Genomic DNA, 17,163 nt, shown 5'->3' with positions numbered 1-17,163 from the left:
TGGCAGCCGAGTGGCGCTGACTAGCCGCGAGATACCTACCTCGCCGGTGTGGATGCGCAGGTGGCGCGTGAGGTCGCTCTTGCCGCCGAAGGCCCGGCCGCAGAACAGGCAGACGAAGGGCCGCTCGCCGGTGTGCTTGCGCACGTGCAGCTTGAGGTTCTCCTTGGAGCGCACGCACTTGCCGCAGAACTGGCAGGCGAAGCGGCGCTCCCGGCGCTCGCTGGCCGACTCGTGCTGGTGGTGGTGCGACGACTGCCGGCTGGCCGCCAGCAGGCTCAGACTCGTGCTGGCGACGGCGGCCGCGACGCTGATGGTGGCGCGCTCGCCGGCGTCCTCGTCGGGGCTGCCGGGACGGGACTCGGAGCCGGCCTCCGGCGCCGACTCGTTGGCGTTCTCCTGGAGGCTCGCCGTCTCCGAGCAGGCCGCCTCCTCGCGCAGGCTGCAGTCCACCGGGCTGGCCTGCTCGGGCTCCTCCGCGTCCAGCTGCATCGGGCTCGCGTCGCCGGCGCTGCTCGCGTCCTGCTGCGACGGCTCGCCCGTGCTCGTCACCTGGTCGCTGCACTCGGCGGTCAGGCTCCCGGAATCCCCGGCGCCGCTCGCCGACGGGGCGCGCAGTCGCTCCAGCGCGTGGTTCAGCCGGTGCTTTTTAAATGACTTTAGGTATCTGCAAAGCCATCGACCACCTCCCTTGTAATCCAATTCAGGCCGAGCCCTGGCTTTTCCCGACGACCATTATCTCTGCCGCCGTGCTCGACGTGCTCGACGTGCGAGTATTTCCGAGATAAATCGCGTGATCGATGTATTGCAACGTTACGGCCCGCGCGAGGAAAGACTTTTCATGGAAAATTATGCTTTTATCGAAATATACGACACTCGTTGTACTTTTAACGCGCGTGCACATAGAATCGAAACGAGGCATTTTCAATGGGAATACGCGAGCTTTTCACTTAGCCTCGTCATCGCATGACGGCATAGCTCTATTTCAGTAGAAGAAACATACATAGAGTCAGACGTAAAGTATTCAGCGTCGCCCGGTAGAGCTGCTGTTAATAAAGCATCGTAATGTGCACGCAAGAGGCCGATATATAGCTCGGACACTTTGCGCACAGTTTTTACAGTTTTTAGTTGGAGGCGGCGCGCAAGCTAACATCACGAGAATGACCTGTAAGCTCTCACCTGAATTGCATTCCACATACGTCACACCTGTCATTTCAATGCAGGGGGATGCGTTTGCGGGAGGAGAGTCGGCCAACGCAACGAGAATCGGCGAGTCGTCGAATTGCGAAAGGATTGCACACGACACAAAAAGAGTTGAGGTAATTGAGAAAGGGCGTGAAGAGGAGATAGAAAGAGAGCGATACGCACGTGAAGGTTTTCTCGGCGGGCAGCCGGGCGCGATGGTTCTGCTCGCGATGCTTCACGTAGGCCGAGCGGTAGCGGTAGCGCTGGCCGCACTGCTCGCAGGTGAACGGCTTCTCGTCGTAGGCCCGGCCGTCGTGCTGCAGGATGGCGTGCTGCTCGAGCAGCCAGCTGGACGGGAAGCTCGCCAGGCAGACGCCGCAGCGCCTGGCCAGACCGGCGAGGCCGGCGGCGAAGCCCGCCGAGGACAGCAGCGAGGACGGCCCGCCCTCGAGCTCGCCGGCCGCCGCCGCCGCGGCCGCCAGGCCGGCCCAGCCGGACGACTCCAGGCCTAGGGCTAGCGATACCTGTGCACAACATTCGGAAGTGGTAGCCGCGGTAGGCCGCTTGCTTTATCCTTCAGTTTTCGTTATCGATTTCTCGCGACCTTTTGTATTTCTCATGGCTCGTTGCTAATCGTGCTACGCGATCATTGCTAATCGTGCGCTGCTCGTGTCAGCGTGCAAACGAGACAATCGTGTGCCACCGATATTGCCACACATATTAATCATTGCATTACGTCGGCTACCGGCTGAAAGCTCGTTGAAAATTCCTCCGAGTGACGATTCCTCGCGAATGATTTCTTTTACTCCGGAATAGCGGCTCGCCGTTCTTACAAGTCGGTAACTTACATATTACATTCGTATACTTACATTGGTTGACAGAGCGATCGTTGGACCAAATATCTTCGGCAGAGAAATAGAAATAATATTCGATTTACAAGAGCATCAGATATTTAAGCGTCTTATAAAGAAAAACTAACTTTACTGTCAAGCACAAAATTTATTTGCCAAAAATACGAAGCTGTAGTTTTGGAAATTATTGTAATAACAAGTCTTTGCGTGCACTACACTAATGAGCAAGAGGATCTATATATAGGAATGAAAAGGGCATATGAAAATCAAAAAACTTGAAAACATAACGTTAACACAAACAGTTTGCAGTTTTTTATTTCACAAATTGTTAATTTACAACTATGATATGCATTCGTTCATGAAGATTCTAAGATTCTAAGAACCGAAAGAAACTCGTCTCTTTATTTGTTTTCCCGTACGATGACCAATGAGGTAACAGTGCTCGTACACAAGCTTCGCGCGAGAATTACTTTCGAGTCCAGAGCATCGAGGATCAATGCAACTGCCAGGCCGAAAAAGAAAACTTTATTTATTGGAACATAGCGAATCTCCCGTACGATAAATCATCTCGTTTAAAAAAATAAAATGGCTTGCAGTGTCCTCCTCACTGGAGACTCGATGCTGCAACTTCGCAATTCAGCTTAGCAGTCGATCGTTTGTTTGTTTTGTTCGCTTACAAATAACATTGTTTTCGAAATGGGCGACGAGCGCATACTTTGGAGAACGTTTCTCTAAAAACAGCATCATTTTGTTTTTGACATGACTTGTTGCCCCTGCTTCCTCGTAATTCTATTGTGCTAGAAATGTACAATTTAAAAAAAATTTGCCTACGCGCCGAAACGAGTCCGACCAATTCAGCAAGTATCTTTATTATTTATTTTTTTTTTTTGTGTTTTATATTTTTCACATTAAGCCCACGTCCAACTAAAGTCACGCAAAACGAGAGACGTTGTTGTTTTGGTTTGTTCGTCATGGTTTTGTTCGCTCTTACGCATGCACACTCTCATTCTTCCGCATATACATCACACACGAGTTGGTTCCGAATCGGAAAAATACAACCGAAAAAAGTCGCGTTCAACCCGGGGTAGGTACAGTATAAATCGGATTTTGCAAGTAATACGCACAACGTAAGTATATGTCTTGATGAGCGACGAGAAATAGAGATATCAATATTTATGTCGAGCACCTGATTATCTAAGAAGGTCACACTGTTACAACGATGTGTATATTTATTTAGTATAACTATTTTTGTTGTTTTTTTTTCTGGTAACTCGGAAAAGTGGATCATATACAGGCAGAGAGTATTGTAATTAAAAAAATATAGTTGCTATTTCAATATAAAATGTATCAACGTATTATGTCTATTTGTCCCTATATATGTCATGTCCTTCTCATTAATTATATTCTATAACGGCGGTTGCGGCATCTGTGTGAAAAATTATAGTTTAGGGGATTATGCATCTTATGATGAATATGTTTTCTCCACTTCTCCGAGAAATCTTAAAGTCTACTGATTGCTCCCTGTATATTATTTGTTGAAATATATATAGCTGTACGATCAATTTCAATTCAACAAATGAAACGGCCAATAAAAACTATCGGTAATTGTTATCTTCTCTAATTATCGTCGCTCGTTTAATGCAATTCACAAGTCGCTCGCGTGCACCTGCATGCACAGCTCAACTCTATGACACGTATATACGAATTTAAAAACGGAGCGCAACTCGCTCCGCCCGTTATTACGTTATTTTTTAAATTTATTTTCCATTGTTCACTGTAAAATATTTTATTCGCTCGATATTCATCACAATGTGGTTGAATTCTGAAAACCGAAGATATTGAAAAAGGCTGCAATTGGCACAGTGTAAACTAAACTCGGTTGATATCGCGAGCCGAACTACAGTCGTCAAAGAGCCCACTTATTCTGCTGCCTTCGCCCTATTGGATCAAAATCATCTCTAGGATATGGTTAAAAAATTTACATGGTCTATTCGATCTTCAAAATGCTGTAGAATATTACTGGTCGTAATTATGCATTGCAAACCTCTTTACGACAGTGTCTGCACCGTAGCGAATAAGAATGGCTTGTCTAACCTGTAGTTCTGCTAGCGACACCTTTATGTCGTAGATTAACGGATGGGTAAATTGGATGGCCGGTATATTTGCGTTTATTATTTTATCTGTTACGGGTGTGTGGGTATCTGTTACTGTATTGCTCTGTATAATACCTGTTTCATATTTACCAGTGAGGCTATGTATACATTATGCAGCGGGTTGATCCGATTTGCTTTCCGCGCGTTTAGTATGAAAAAATATTTTTTCGTTTTCTTCATCTCCGCATCACTTTTTTTTATCTTTTTTTTTCTTTTAATTTTTCTTGCAAGTTTACGTACGTATCGATAATAACGTTCATCGATTCATCGCTCTTTTTCATTCCTCGCGACGCTGCGATCCGCGGATTTTTTTTTTTTTTTTAATAATCGTTTATAGCATTAATTTGTTTGCTTTAATCTCGTTTAAAAAAGTTATCATTGCAATCTGGCTAATTTGCGCGCTTCGTCCACGGCGAGCAGCTCCATCCATTTTATTTGTTATTACTCTTGTTCGCCATGATATTGTACAAATATTGTTGTAAGAGCTCCGTACAAACGTTATCTGTATTGTATTCGTCGTAGAAAAACATAACGATTCTCGCATAAGTTCGTTACAACGTTCTCTCTCTCTCTCTCTCTCTCTCTCTCATGCACACAGACACAGCCAGGCTCGTCCGTAGAGTCAACTCGGCTCGTTCGCTCACGCTCGCCTCTGCACAGTACATCGCTAGCGTATATACGCGCTCACGTCTTTTTATCGCCACGTACACTAACCCTTTTCTTTCTTTTTTCCATCACGCTCGCCTACTTCCTTTTTTTCACTCTCTCTCTCTCTCTCTCTCTCTCTTTGATTCGCCCTTTCTCTCGCTCGTTCACCTCTCTCATCTCTCTTTCTACTACGAAAAGCTTATTGATGCGCGTTTAATCTCTTTTTACTCACGTCCGTAAGTGTCTTACACGTGCGTGCGTATGTGCAGGCTGCGCGCTGGCCATGTGCACGGTCCTCTCCCTTTACCTGCGGATATTTTTCCTTTTCATTGGCTCTTATATTATTTTTTATCGCTTGATTTTTTCATCGCGCCGCTCGCACGGTTTATTTTTACGCGGGCGCGTCCCATACCGCAGCTCGCAGCCCACACTGTGCATGTGTCTGCTGCCGTCTTTCAGAGGTTTACGTGTTATTTTGCATAAGAGACCAGCGAGGCTGCAATGCGGGATTGCCAATTTCCTCCGCCCGACTACTTTTGTTTTGTTGTTTTTTTTTTAGCTCCGCGCACGATGGATGATTCTTTTTATCGTTCGCCAGAGCGTGAACCCACTGAAATACAAATAGTAATCTGTACATTTAACTGTTCGCTACGCTTCTTTTTCGCGAACTGCCGCGACTTTGCCCGGAAAAAAAGCAACGATTATTTGAAGCACCGTTTTAATGCTCGTTTCTCCGGTGCATTTCGCGCGATCTATTGCCAAGCGCAGCATCGCAACACGCGTGTACTCCTCAAAGAGAGAGTAAGTAAGCCAATTGGTTTTTTCATCGAGCGTCAGCGAAGTCGTATAGAGCATGGGGGGGGGGGGGCGTTCTCCGCGAAAAGGGTTTCGACGGCGACGGTTCGGTATTCGGAGATCGATGTAGGGAATCCCTATTGACACGAGCGTTTCGCGCGCGGTGGCGCGGCGAAGGCAGGAGCCGAACAAAGGAGAAACAAGCAAGACGACGGAGAGGCGCAGAGGAGGCCGGCCGCGAGCATGCTCGGCGTAGGTTGCGGGGTGCCGGCGGGGCGCATCGCCGCCTGGGATTTTCAAAAAGCTCTCGAGCTGGCGGACGCGTGCGAGCACGAGGAGGCAAGGGGGCAAGTTACATCGAAGCAGGCAGCGCAGTCGGTTCGCGTGACCGGGTCAGCGGCGGCGGCGGAGGCGCGCGCGCGCGTACTAGGTAACTGGGTGGAGCGGCGGCCGACAAAGAAGAGAGGGAGAAGGCGCTGCGCATCGTTAGGGGAAGACTCTCTCTCTCTCTCTCTTTCTCACGGTGTGTATATAGGTATACGCAAAGTCGTGCTGCTGGCTCGAGCCAGTGCTATATAGAGCTCCGTGTAGACAGCAGGGAGGCGAGTTACGCGTAGGCTCGGACTACTGTCTCTCTCTCTTTCTCGTGTGCGTAGGTGTGTAGGCGTTGCTGGTAGGCGTGTCTTGGGGCGGCGCCAACCGCTCTTCGACTGACCTCGCCAAGCCGGCTCCCTCTTAGTTTGTGTGCGTGTGTGTGTGTGTATGTGTGTGTGCCTCTCTCTCTCGCAAACACGCGTGTCACCCGCGAGAATTCAGACTTTCCCTCCTTGCTGCACGCCACCGCAACGACCGAACTCTGTCTTTTTCTCTAGAGACAACGTCGCTGTACGCGCGCGACTGGCGAGCCACCGATTTTCCTTGTTTTGTGTTCTTGCCGCGCGATCGTTTATCATTTGACTCCTTTGTACCGGAGTGCAAAGTGCCACTGACATTCGAAACTGGCGGTTCGTACGTAAAAACAGTTGCCTCGTAGAACGACGCATACGTTGAATGCGAGTAAGACGCCTTAGGTGAAAATGATCAATTTGCCAATTCGGGCAGACAGCGCAGAACAAACATTTGCAAATGGCCGGGTGCGCACACGGCGATTAATCTAGAAAACCGCAGCGAGACGTCAATGGGTTGGCGGATGTGTGCGTGCGGCTCGGTTAGCTCGCGGGGAGGAGTGCAAGGCGCATGAAAAATGCCGACAGCGCGCGTGATCGCGGCCACGAAAGGGTCTGATATGGCGATGGGTACCAGCCACCTGCCCCTATACACGTGCAGTTTCGCTTGCGTATATAGCTTTGTAAGCGTGCACCGCCAGGCGGTGGGAGGAACTCGTTAAAAGCGCGCACGAAAGCTCCTTTTCAAGCTGTGTGCGCGATGGATTTTTAAACGACCCTCGCGCGCATGACTTTTGTTTCCTGTCGCATGCGACATTTTATCTACTGACTTTTTTTTCTCTCTCTCACTCTTTTTTTGAAGGTTGACTTGCCGATCTTTTATCGAGCGAAGAAAACAAAGCAACGTTACCGCGCGTCGCTACGACAAACCTATATTTCAACGAAAACGCCGCGGCCTTTGATTCTGCGCTGTACGCCCGTATAAAGTTCGTGGAATGCAGTTATCGTGGATTTGCGGGAATAAAGTCACGTCGGACATGAAAATAAAGCGACGCGGAGAACGGGGAAGAGAGAGAGAGAGAGAGAGAGAGAGAGAGAGAGAGAGAGAGAGAGGATGGAGAGAAGGAGATAGAAAAGGGAGAAGAAACGCGAGAGGCGAAAAGCTCATGTTTCCAATTCGACAATAAAAAGAGTCGCGCGCCACTCGTGTCTCCTACTACTGGCTTTGCCGCTTCCTCCTTCTCTCTCTCTCTCTCTCTCTCTCTCTCCTTGTTTTTTGTCTCTTTTATCTCCTTCCTATTCATTCTTGCTGTTTTCCATGTTTTATCTCATTCCACTGCTGCTATTTTAATTATCTTTCCGCCGTTATTATCGACATCCTACGCTGTTCGCTCGCACGAGAAATGATTTTTCGCTTGGCCCGACAGCGCGACAAACAAGCTCGTACAACCGAATTCGGAGAGAGATACGAACGGACTTCGGGTGGCAGCCACGCGAAAGTTTAATCACGTCTAAGACATCCGCTTATCTTTGCTGCTTAGGTGTTTTCTTTGCCCCCGTGGAGCCGCAGCCTGGGCGCACCCACGAGCACAAGTCGTGACGTAAGGACGTGCAATTTCCACACGCCAGTCGCTCGCGGTCGTGCGCGCGCGCGCGCGCGCGAGATGTGCGTGCGTGCAAGCGCGTACCACGAGGTAGCCTGGCTCCGAGATATGTATGTGCACGCGCGCATCCGATATTGCCGCGCCTTGGCCAATCAACCGCTGCCGATGCGTCCCTCCAGTTTCGCCGGTCTCTTTGCTTCGACTACATATATTACCCGGCGCGTTATGCCTTGCGCGCCTTTATCGCCGCGGAGGCTTTCTTTCTCGCTCGGTTCGGCTCGACACGTGTACTCCCCTTTGATTTGCCGATTGCATTTTGCGCTTGCCTGCCCGCTCTCCCGCCCCCTCCCCACCTTTTCTCTCGCCTTATATAGACTTGCCGACGGATCGATTTGTGATTTTCTGCTGTGGAAGGAGCTGCGTTTTTCCTTTTTTTTTTTGCGCATACTTTTTCCTAACGGGTTTACTATACCGTCGGCTATTAAACATCCATTTGCTGGTCGGTTAAAGTCCATTAGCGTTTCTCGATTCGATGAGTTCTGCCTCCATTTTCGCGGTTTCGTGTACCTCTGGGTCGCTCCGACGTTTGGAACGATTCGCAATTGCAATCCTTGCCAGCTGATTAAAATGCTTTTTAATACACAGACTTTCTGTATTCGAACGTGACTCGATATCGTTAATAAAATAAGCCAATCGTCGCATTGCAGCCTGCAGTCCATTGCGCACTTTACGTCCGCGCAAGAAATTAAATGTGTCACTACACAAACGATGCGTGTCAGCTATGTTTTTTTTTTTCCTTTACTTTAGGGTACGTTATTGGATGAATATTGTATACGCATTACGTATGATTGGCGGGCATTTTCTCGTATCTACTGCATTGCTTATATCACTCTTCATATCCCCTGCGCTTTACTCATATAATGTGCAAAACGATAAATTTTTATTTACTTCTTTTTTTTATCTCCTTCGCCTCTCTGCTTATATAATAATATTTATATTTATAATGCATCTCGAAGCCGCATCGTTTCTTAATTCAGTTCATTTTCGCTGCTCTCTTTTGCTGACGCTTTTCTTCATACAAAACCACGTCTTACGGCTTATCATCGATAGCCTTACCGTTCCTTCGAATGTTTACGTTTCTATCCGTCGTTCAACTACACCGAAAGTCGTCAACGTCTTTTAATATAATTACACGCGTGATCGTGAAATAATGTATTACCTAATGAGCAGTTTTTTTCCTTCATATTTTGTTTTCATATAATATCGCAATAAATCATTCGTCGATAGCTCTTCTTGGTCTGCGTTCTATATAGAAGTGCCTTGGAATGCGATTTTTCGTGTTTATACTTTAATTTACTTTTTATTTTTGTTGTCTCTATGTATTTATTATATTTTGTTTTTGTTAAGTGAGGTTAATCTTCTATTCACTTATATCAGTTCTCTCAAAGCCTTTTACATTCACATATCAATTTTTTTACGCGCTTGTAACTATATATATAAATACGCTTATGTACGTAATATAATATAATAATATATAATATAATATATTATAATAAATAATCATATCGTAATAATTTCATATGCAATAGTTAATTTTTTTTATTACTCTCGTCATTTCTTTTATATATATCACTATTATTTATATATTCCAAATGATATATATACCTTGTTATCGTATATATATATCGTAGAATATTATCTTCTATGTGCGTCTTCTATGTGTATTTTGTTGTTGTTTGTTAATATTTACAGCGCGTTATTTATTCATCTAGTACTTAAATTTTATATACTATATTCTGTCTTTTCTGTCTCTCTCGGCTACTCCCTGCCTCGTGCGAGCGCGATTCTTTACAATCTTTACCGTCGTCTGCTCTATGTAATATATATAAATACCGCATTTTTATAACTTTCTATTGCTCGTTATATGTAAACTATAATATACATAACATTCTTTCTACTTCTTGCTCACTGCTGTTTATAAAGTACCGCATACATGTACGTGGTGGGCAGACTGCTCTCAAAGTTTTCTTCAAAATTTTTGCTACATTGCTTTTGAGCTTCAGAAAAATCATAATTTTCGTGCCATTGAGCACTGTTTTTGTAAATTCTTGAGAAACGTACAGTTCTATAAATTAAATATGCGCCAATAATACCAATATGAACGTGTACGTGTTACTTGTAAAAGTATCAATGTTATTAATATTATTATTTACTATTATTATTATTATTATTATTATTATTATTATTATTAATATTACTATAATCACTTAAGTACATTTCATCCAGCAAAACTTTCAGACCAGTCTGTGTACATACATAGCACAAAGTTACGTACTAAACTATTAAAATACTAGTATAAATATCTCTCAGACAATCGATAGTCATGCGCAAGTTTTATCTTTCATTGCATGATTTGCGCATATACATTGTATGCTTCTCGGGTTCTTCTTTTTTTCTCTGTTAGCATTATAATTTTTGTAGTCTAAGTGCACGTGCATCAATTCGGCCATCGCAGACAATAATTTTTTTCTTTGCAATATTTAATAACTTCATTATACGCTACTTCCCCATCCTTTTGTCAATGACTTTGTTGCCGCAATTCAAGCACGATTACTTATTCGCGTCTCTCTGTCTCTCTCTCACACACACACTTTTTCATATTTATTGCTATTGGATTCATTGCACAGTTCTTAAGGTTTTTGCTCCGACTAGTCTTTTAGCGCACATCTTTATCATCCTGAACGTAATTATGTCTTAACGACATTCACTCGATCGTGTGTTTCCATTGCTCTAAAGTGTTTGCTTTGTGATTTTGTTTGAATTTTTAGTACTTGCGTGTATCATTGTCTGTATTATTTCCCTGTGATCGCGACTGTATTATCATTAGAATTCATTCAGTTGTTAGCCGCGCTGCAACTGAATAAGCAGAATCGCCCGATATGTATCTGTGAGGATCAATTTTGTTCTTAGGATGACGAATAAAATATCTTCAATAATTTGGCCTTTCTCTCAATTTGCTTTAAAAATTTCCAAACAACTAGTAATAATATTGATCTTAACTTATCAAGATACTAATCAGTCTACGAGAAAATTTAAAGAAAATTCAACTACTATAATGTCTAGTGGCTCAAGCAGATTAATGATTTTTCACCATATTTCAATTTAGATATTTGCATATAAACATTCATCTTCTCATATGTTTCAAAACAATGTTAGAATGGCACATTTTGTATGTAGCATCAATTTTAAAAAATCGTCTCCCCTCGTTTGCAAATTTAGCCGATATAGCATAATGGTTCGACGAATACTTCCTTATTAAATCGATAGATTATCCATTTTCGTTAAATTATTTTCATTATTTACGAACGAAACCAAACTAGTTGAAACGATCAAATTCAAAGATAATCATGGTATTGATTTTACGGTGCATGTGCACTTCGACTATCAAAATGGTTTTACCTGCCGAAAACAGTTTTCGATTTGTTAATTTATAAATTATAAACGTTTTGGAAAGTTATTATGTAATAAGTAATGAAATGGATACTCATTTGTCGAGAGCGAAAACAGAATGAAATTGTTGGTTGGACATTGAATTTAGATTACAAAAAAAAAAAATAAGGCTAAAAATATAGGCGTTCGTAAGATCGATGTTGTTTCGCGATTGTCAGTAAACCGCGCGCGCAATCGTGGTGTACAATGAGGGCGGCTCGTTGAAAATGCTTTCTAGCCTGGCAACAGGGTTGCACGCCCGCACACTCTTTCCGCAGCGAGCGAGTGCGCGTGCACACTCGAATATCTCGGCCTCAAAATTAATCGATAGCTTGCATTTCACGCGTTAAGCACGAACCCTCTCTTGCGCGCTCTCTTTCGCTTCGCCACCTGACCTGGTTCGCGGGGGTGGAGGTAGAAAGCCGTAGACACGCGACGCGACACGCTACGACGCGTCTTGAGATCGAGCAAGAGCACAAAAATAACAATGTCACTCGCGATTATTTATTCCAATCGTAACGGGAAAATATAACGATGTAATTTTCTTTTTTTTCTTAAGGCACGTGTGTATGAATTTCTCTACACCAACGCATCGTTTGTTACTGGAGAAATTACGATGCGGAATAAAAAAATTGACCCGAGCGTATTAATTAATTACAGCGAAATGACATCAATTATCAATTTTTCCACCATTCTATTTAATTACGCGGAAACGTCAACGAACGTATCGACTCAATGTGCAATGAACAAAAGGTAGATGCATGTATTAGTCTGCAATCGGCTACTATAAAAAGTGAGAGAATAAAAAAAAAGAGAGTTCCGCGTCGACGTGCATCGATCAACCTACAAGAGAATCAATGCGAAGACGTGTGAAAGTTAAGAAGTCGAGATTAAAACGCAAAAGAGGCGTCCCAAGAAGAGCCAAAGATTCGATTAGGAATATCCTCGAGGCAAGTTGTAGGTATATATACACTGACCGAAGGTACAGTGTAAATCTGCAACGCCGAAAAGGGTTAAAATCGTATAAGCGCATCTCTCTCTCTCTCTCTCTCTCTCTCTCTCTCTCTCTCTCTCTTACTATATTTAATGCGCTGCGCGCGCGAATAATTTGTACAGAAAATCACGCCTCAACACACGCTCGCGCGCACAATTATCCATCAACGCCCCGACGGCTTTGTAAGCGCCCGAATTGAGTAACCCCGAGACTGAGTAAGATCTTCAGCCACGATATTTACTACTAGACAGCCTGCGCGCAATCCCCCCCCACTACGTTTATTTACACATGCACCTAACTAACTAGAGCGCTGCGATTTTTTCCATAGCCAAGTCAAGAGTGAGACTCGATTTTTTTAAGGGTGATATCAAGATCATTACTCGACGACTATGATTAACCTTTTATTGATGACTATATTTAATCAAAATGTGTCGGCAATAACATCGTCGAAACTACATGAGCTCTTAATTTTTCCTTTTGATTTCTGAAAAACTTGAATAACTTATTTATTTAGCGATTTTTAGATGTGGACATCTTAGCTTATCAACGTTAAGCTAATGATAATCCCGTTTTTTAAAATAGGAAAATAACACATTGATTCGATCCAATTTTAAACAACGTGATAAATTTTACGTATTCCATTTAATTATTCGAGAAAAATACTTGCACCACGTGTAATTGAATTTCATTTTTAATTACAACCATCGAAGTCTTTTGGCTTCTTAATATCTTACAATCAGCTGAGTGCACCGTCGGTCGCTTCATTATTAACGCGTTAGAGGCTCAACCATTACCTTTTAAATATACGTAACTCTCAACAAATAAAATTTTAAAGTAACTCAATAATTTTTTTTTATTATGGAACGTATTTTTTGTAGACAAATTAGCAAATATAATGTAATGGAATGTTTGCAATTAATATCTTGTCGCACCATCAAACATTTTCTTTTTGAATTTAGCCTGAAGATACGGTAACCTTGACTCTGCATTTCCTAACATTCATATACACTCCATTATCGGTAAAAAAGAAATAATAAGATAGGTAAACATGTAGTTGGAGCTGGAGGAGCGATCGGGGTGAAAATGTACAAGTATACATAAATAAAAATAAACGAAAAATAATCACTTTTTGAAATAGGAGTTCATATTTTTTCATAATGAGATATATTTAACTAAACAGAATGGTACATAATTATAATAATAGTAATAATCCTACTTAGTTATAATTATTGTATAGGATAAAAAGATGAAGTAACGAAATTAAATTTTAAATAATAATAAAATCGAATCGTAATCAGAGGTTCTACATAAGTCGTAATAATAAAAAAAACTTTCATAACGACGTTTAACAGTCGTCTCTCAATCCATATACAAATAATAGTAGAAATCAACGCTATAGCAATAATAAAAATAATAATCGAAGGAGAAACAAAGCACCGTCATCACATCGGGGCTGCGCGTTCGCAATATTCGCTTTAGAAAATCCGCGGATATAAACCCCCCCAAGGAACTTTAGTCCAGAAACTTCATTTGTCATACTAAGCATTAAGATGTGTTTGTGTATGGTATTATGCAGGCACCTACAGATAGGCTTTGATATTACGTATCATAAACGATCTCGGACGACTCTCCTATCTTCTTTCAAGAGCGAGAATTTTTGTTATTGCGCGAGTTCGACATTGATCCAAATTCATTCATTGAATTTCGATCTTGTTATATTAGCCAATATTGAAAAAAAAAAAATAGACAGGGGGAGTCGGCCGATTGAAATGAGATCGAATTCAAAAAGCAAACAGGTGAAGCGGTCAACCATAGGAGTATGTATGTTTATCTGTGTGGTGTTAATCTAAGCGAACAAGAGTGGTTTGTTTTCATCAAATCGAAACTGCCGAGAAGGCGTTTGGCCACATATTATGTGTAAGTCAATGAGAAATGCGATCGTAAAATTACGACTGCGATCGATAGCTATGAAATTTATAAAGGTGCTAAAAGTAATCGAAGAAAAGTGTAGTAGAAAGAAAATACGATCAAAATAAAAAGGATCGTTGCGAACAATTTAACGGGAAACTAATGCACTCTACGTGTTCGTAGCGTTGCAAGTTGACGTTGAGAAAAAAATAGGCAGAACGTGAATTGTTATTTGTCGAACGTTTAGCGCTGAGGATTTTTATGGTTTATGATGCACCGCAGTTTAACGATCGCTTCGGCCGTATAAGAATGAGGAAATGAAATAACACACGATTGTGTTGTCGCGTAACTTTTGCTATAGGATACACACAAACACTTGTTGACGCGGGCGAGTTTACGACTCATGGGTGAGGGAGTGAATGACATTGTAATAAGTGCGTTACGTATACGCTTTTACAGCTATAAACTGGAACTTTGCTAATTGATTGTACTCTATGTCAAAGGTGCAGTTGTCCGTCAACGCGTGCGACATTACAGTATTCTCCCGCGTTCAATTTTTTTCCCCTATTCTTCTTCTTCCACGATATATAAATAATAGATCTATCGTATGTTAAGTATTGCTCTTCAAGGGGTCATATACTTTTTTGTATATCCTCTCGAATTCGGCTTTTCACCTTAGAGTTCACTGATCAACTTGTAAACGGTTCTTTAAGCTATTCGAGCATCTCGCGGAAAAAACTGGCTGAATCGTGGCGAAAGTAATTATAATTTTGAAAGAAAAACAACCGCTTCAAGATCGCAGAAAGCGTTCAAGTGAATGATTTCAAATGAAAATGCGCATCACTGTCCACACTGGCGATTTATCAGAAAGAGCTGTAATCGCGCGACGCATTCGCAAATGTTGAATATGCATAGACGAATGCAATTGCCGATAGCAAGCGAGAGTATGTACGTACATGTGTACGTTCAATTCTTTCCTTCTATCGCTTTCTGTGGCTCACGCGCTCATTATATTTTTAGACTCTCTATGCGATTGCAAGGTTACGTACTCGCGAGCCGCTTTGCTCTTTTTCTATCGCTCACGGAATCCTTCTCGCAAATGCAAAAAACTGTATAATATTTTTCTCCATGACTTCAGTTCTTTCCAAACTTGTTTTTTTTTTGTCACTTTGAAAATTTGTTTTCGATGTCCTGGAAGAGCTAGTTATATTTTTAAGTAATAAAATTCAATTACAGTGAAATAAATTTGGAAAATTTCAGTGAACCATATTTTTTATATTTTGAAACACGGGAGAGTCGCACTATGAGGAATTGTCTAAAATACTAAAATAGCCTTCTTTGCTCTGCTTAAGTTTCTATAGAATTACATAAATTAGAGTTTGCGCATGAGAGATGGAATAAACTGAAAAAAAAGAAAAAAAAACGTGAGCTTGAAATAAAAACATGTGGATGCCTAGATATTTTACCTACAGTATTACAATATGCATATAACCAAATAGAACAGCGTCGACGTCTCTGTTCCGGAAATTGTTTTCCTAATTCGCGCTTAACAATTATATTTACAAGTCCAGCGCCTTCAGCCGGCCGACGCGAGCTCGAAATAAATTAAATTAATTAATACTTCTGGCAATAATGTCCTTGCGGAGTCGCTAGGAATCGCGCGAATCGCCTGTTTTCCGCGAACTAAACTATTTCACCCGGAAATTTATAAAATCCAAAGGATGTTCGATCAAATTTGCTCATTTTTCAGAGACAACGGTAGCTCGCTAATGATTTTTCGTAAAGAATGGCTAACAAGTACTACGCGTGAAGGCACATGTCTACTCTATATGACTGTCGGTCACGTAGAATAGCGGAAACAAGCGTAATAGCAATTGAGTGGCGAACGGCCGGCCATTCGCGCGATTCCAAATCACGGGCCCGTCATGGATCTTTCCTCTCGACTAAAGTACGCGTGTGCGTGTGTGTGTGTGTGTGTGTGTGTGTGTGGGTGTATTGGTGTGCGCGCGCGTGTGTGTTCGTTTCGCGCGCGAAGAGCTGGTAAGGTGCGAACGATAGAGGATCTACCTATATTTACAGGCGCGTCCTACATGTAATAGATACGTGTAGGTAATAACACGACACGAGCGAGCGCGCGAGAGCTAATATAACCTCTAGCGCGAGAGAGTTGGCTATACGAAAAACGGGCGCTAATATAAAAGGGAACATGGAAAGGCTTGCTTTTAACTAAACCTTTCGTAAATGTACGCGGGCACGATTTTTTTTTAAACAAAACTGCCACGGCCGCGGGATAACGGACGGACTGATGCGCGTGCATTTTTCGGCTGCGTGCGAGGGTGTTACAAGGGAGGGGGGGGATGCGGGGAGAGCGCGACGATCTTATCGCAACTTTTTGTCTGATAGTAATGCAACTCAAAGCTGCGGCTCTTTCTCTCACCGATTTACACGATAGGGCTATCGTGTTTACCAACGCTGATTTTGAGAAGCCCCGAAAGACGAGATAGCCGCACTGCGAGCTCAGTTTTACCCGACACGACTTATATACACCTGGAATGTCTTTTTTCTTCTATACTTTTCGTGAAACGATAGATATCTATGTATAAGCTAAAAATTCATCCTTTTTCCTTTCTTTCTCCAATCGAATTGGTTATATGTCGATCACTATATAATTATTACATGCCTACGTTGTAATTATTTACCTAGTAATATGTATATTCATCACAGCTCTGAGATCACTCTCGATTTCCTAATCCTACATTGTTGTAAATAAATCACATATTCGATTTTGAATGTTTTCTTTGCTTATTTTTTACAACGAAAAAATCTAACATTGAAAACTTTTTTCATTCGATAAGCTCTAAACAATGTAACTCC

At 42.7% G+C, this 17,163-nt stretch overlaps 1 protein-coding gene across 8 annotated transcripts in view; it reads right to left on the bottom strand.

The window, feature by feature from the left end:
- LOC131663221 (zinc finger protein 865) overlaps nucleotides 1-17,163 on the bottom strand; it is a 59,179-nt gene that overhangs the window by 10,239 nt on the left and 31,777 nt on the right. For 6 of the 8 annotated variants that reach the window (XM_058933482.1, XM_058933480.1, XM_058933484.1 and 3 more), the window contains exons 5-8: nucleotides 2,052-2,084; nucleotides 1,366-1,706; nucleotides 1,177-1,203; nucleotides 40-664 (exon numbers count right to left, since the gene is read on the bottom strand). In XM_058933482.1, coding sequence (XP_058789465.1) covers nucleotides 40-664; nucleotides 1,177-1,203; nucleotides 1,366-1,706; nucleotides 2,052-2,084 — 1,026 coding nt within the window. The remainder of the gene's footprint in view (nucleotides 1-39; nucleotides 665-1,176; nucleotides 1,204-1,365; nucleotides 1,707-2,051; nucleotides 2,085-17,163) is intronic. The other 2 variants (XM_058933485.1, XM_058933486.1) reach the window with 2 other exon arrangements.

Source organism: Phymastichus coffea, unplaced genomic scaffold (genome assembly GCF_024137745.1).
Source record: "Phymastichus coffea isolate CEN01 unplaced genomic scaffold, Cenicafe_Pcof_1.1 PCOF00031, whole genome shotgun sequence".
Taxonomy (NCBI): Eukaryota; Metazoa; Arthropoda; class Insecta; order Hymenoptera; family Eulophidae; genus Phymastichus; species Phymastichus coffea.
Note: the sequence above shows the minus strand (reverse complement) of the source record. Positions and strands in the feature narration are given on the sequence as shown.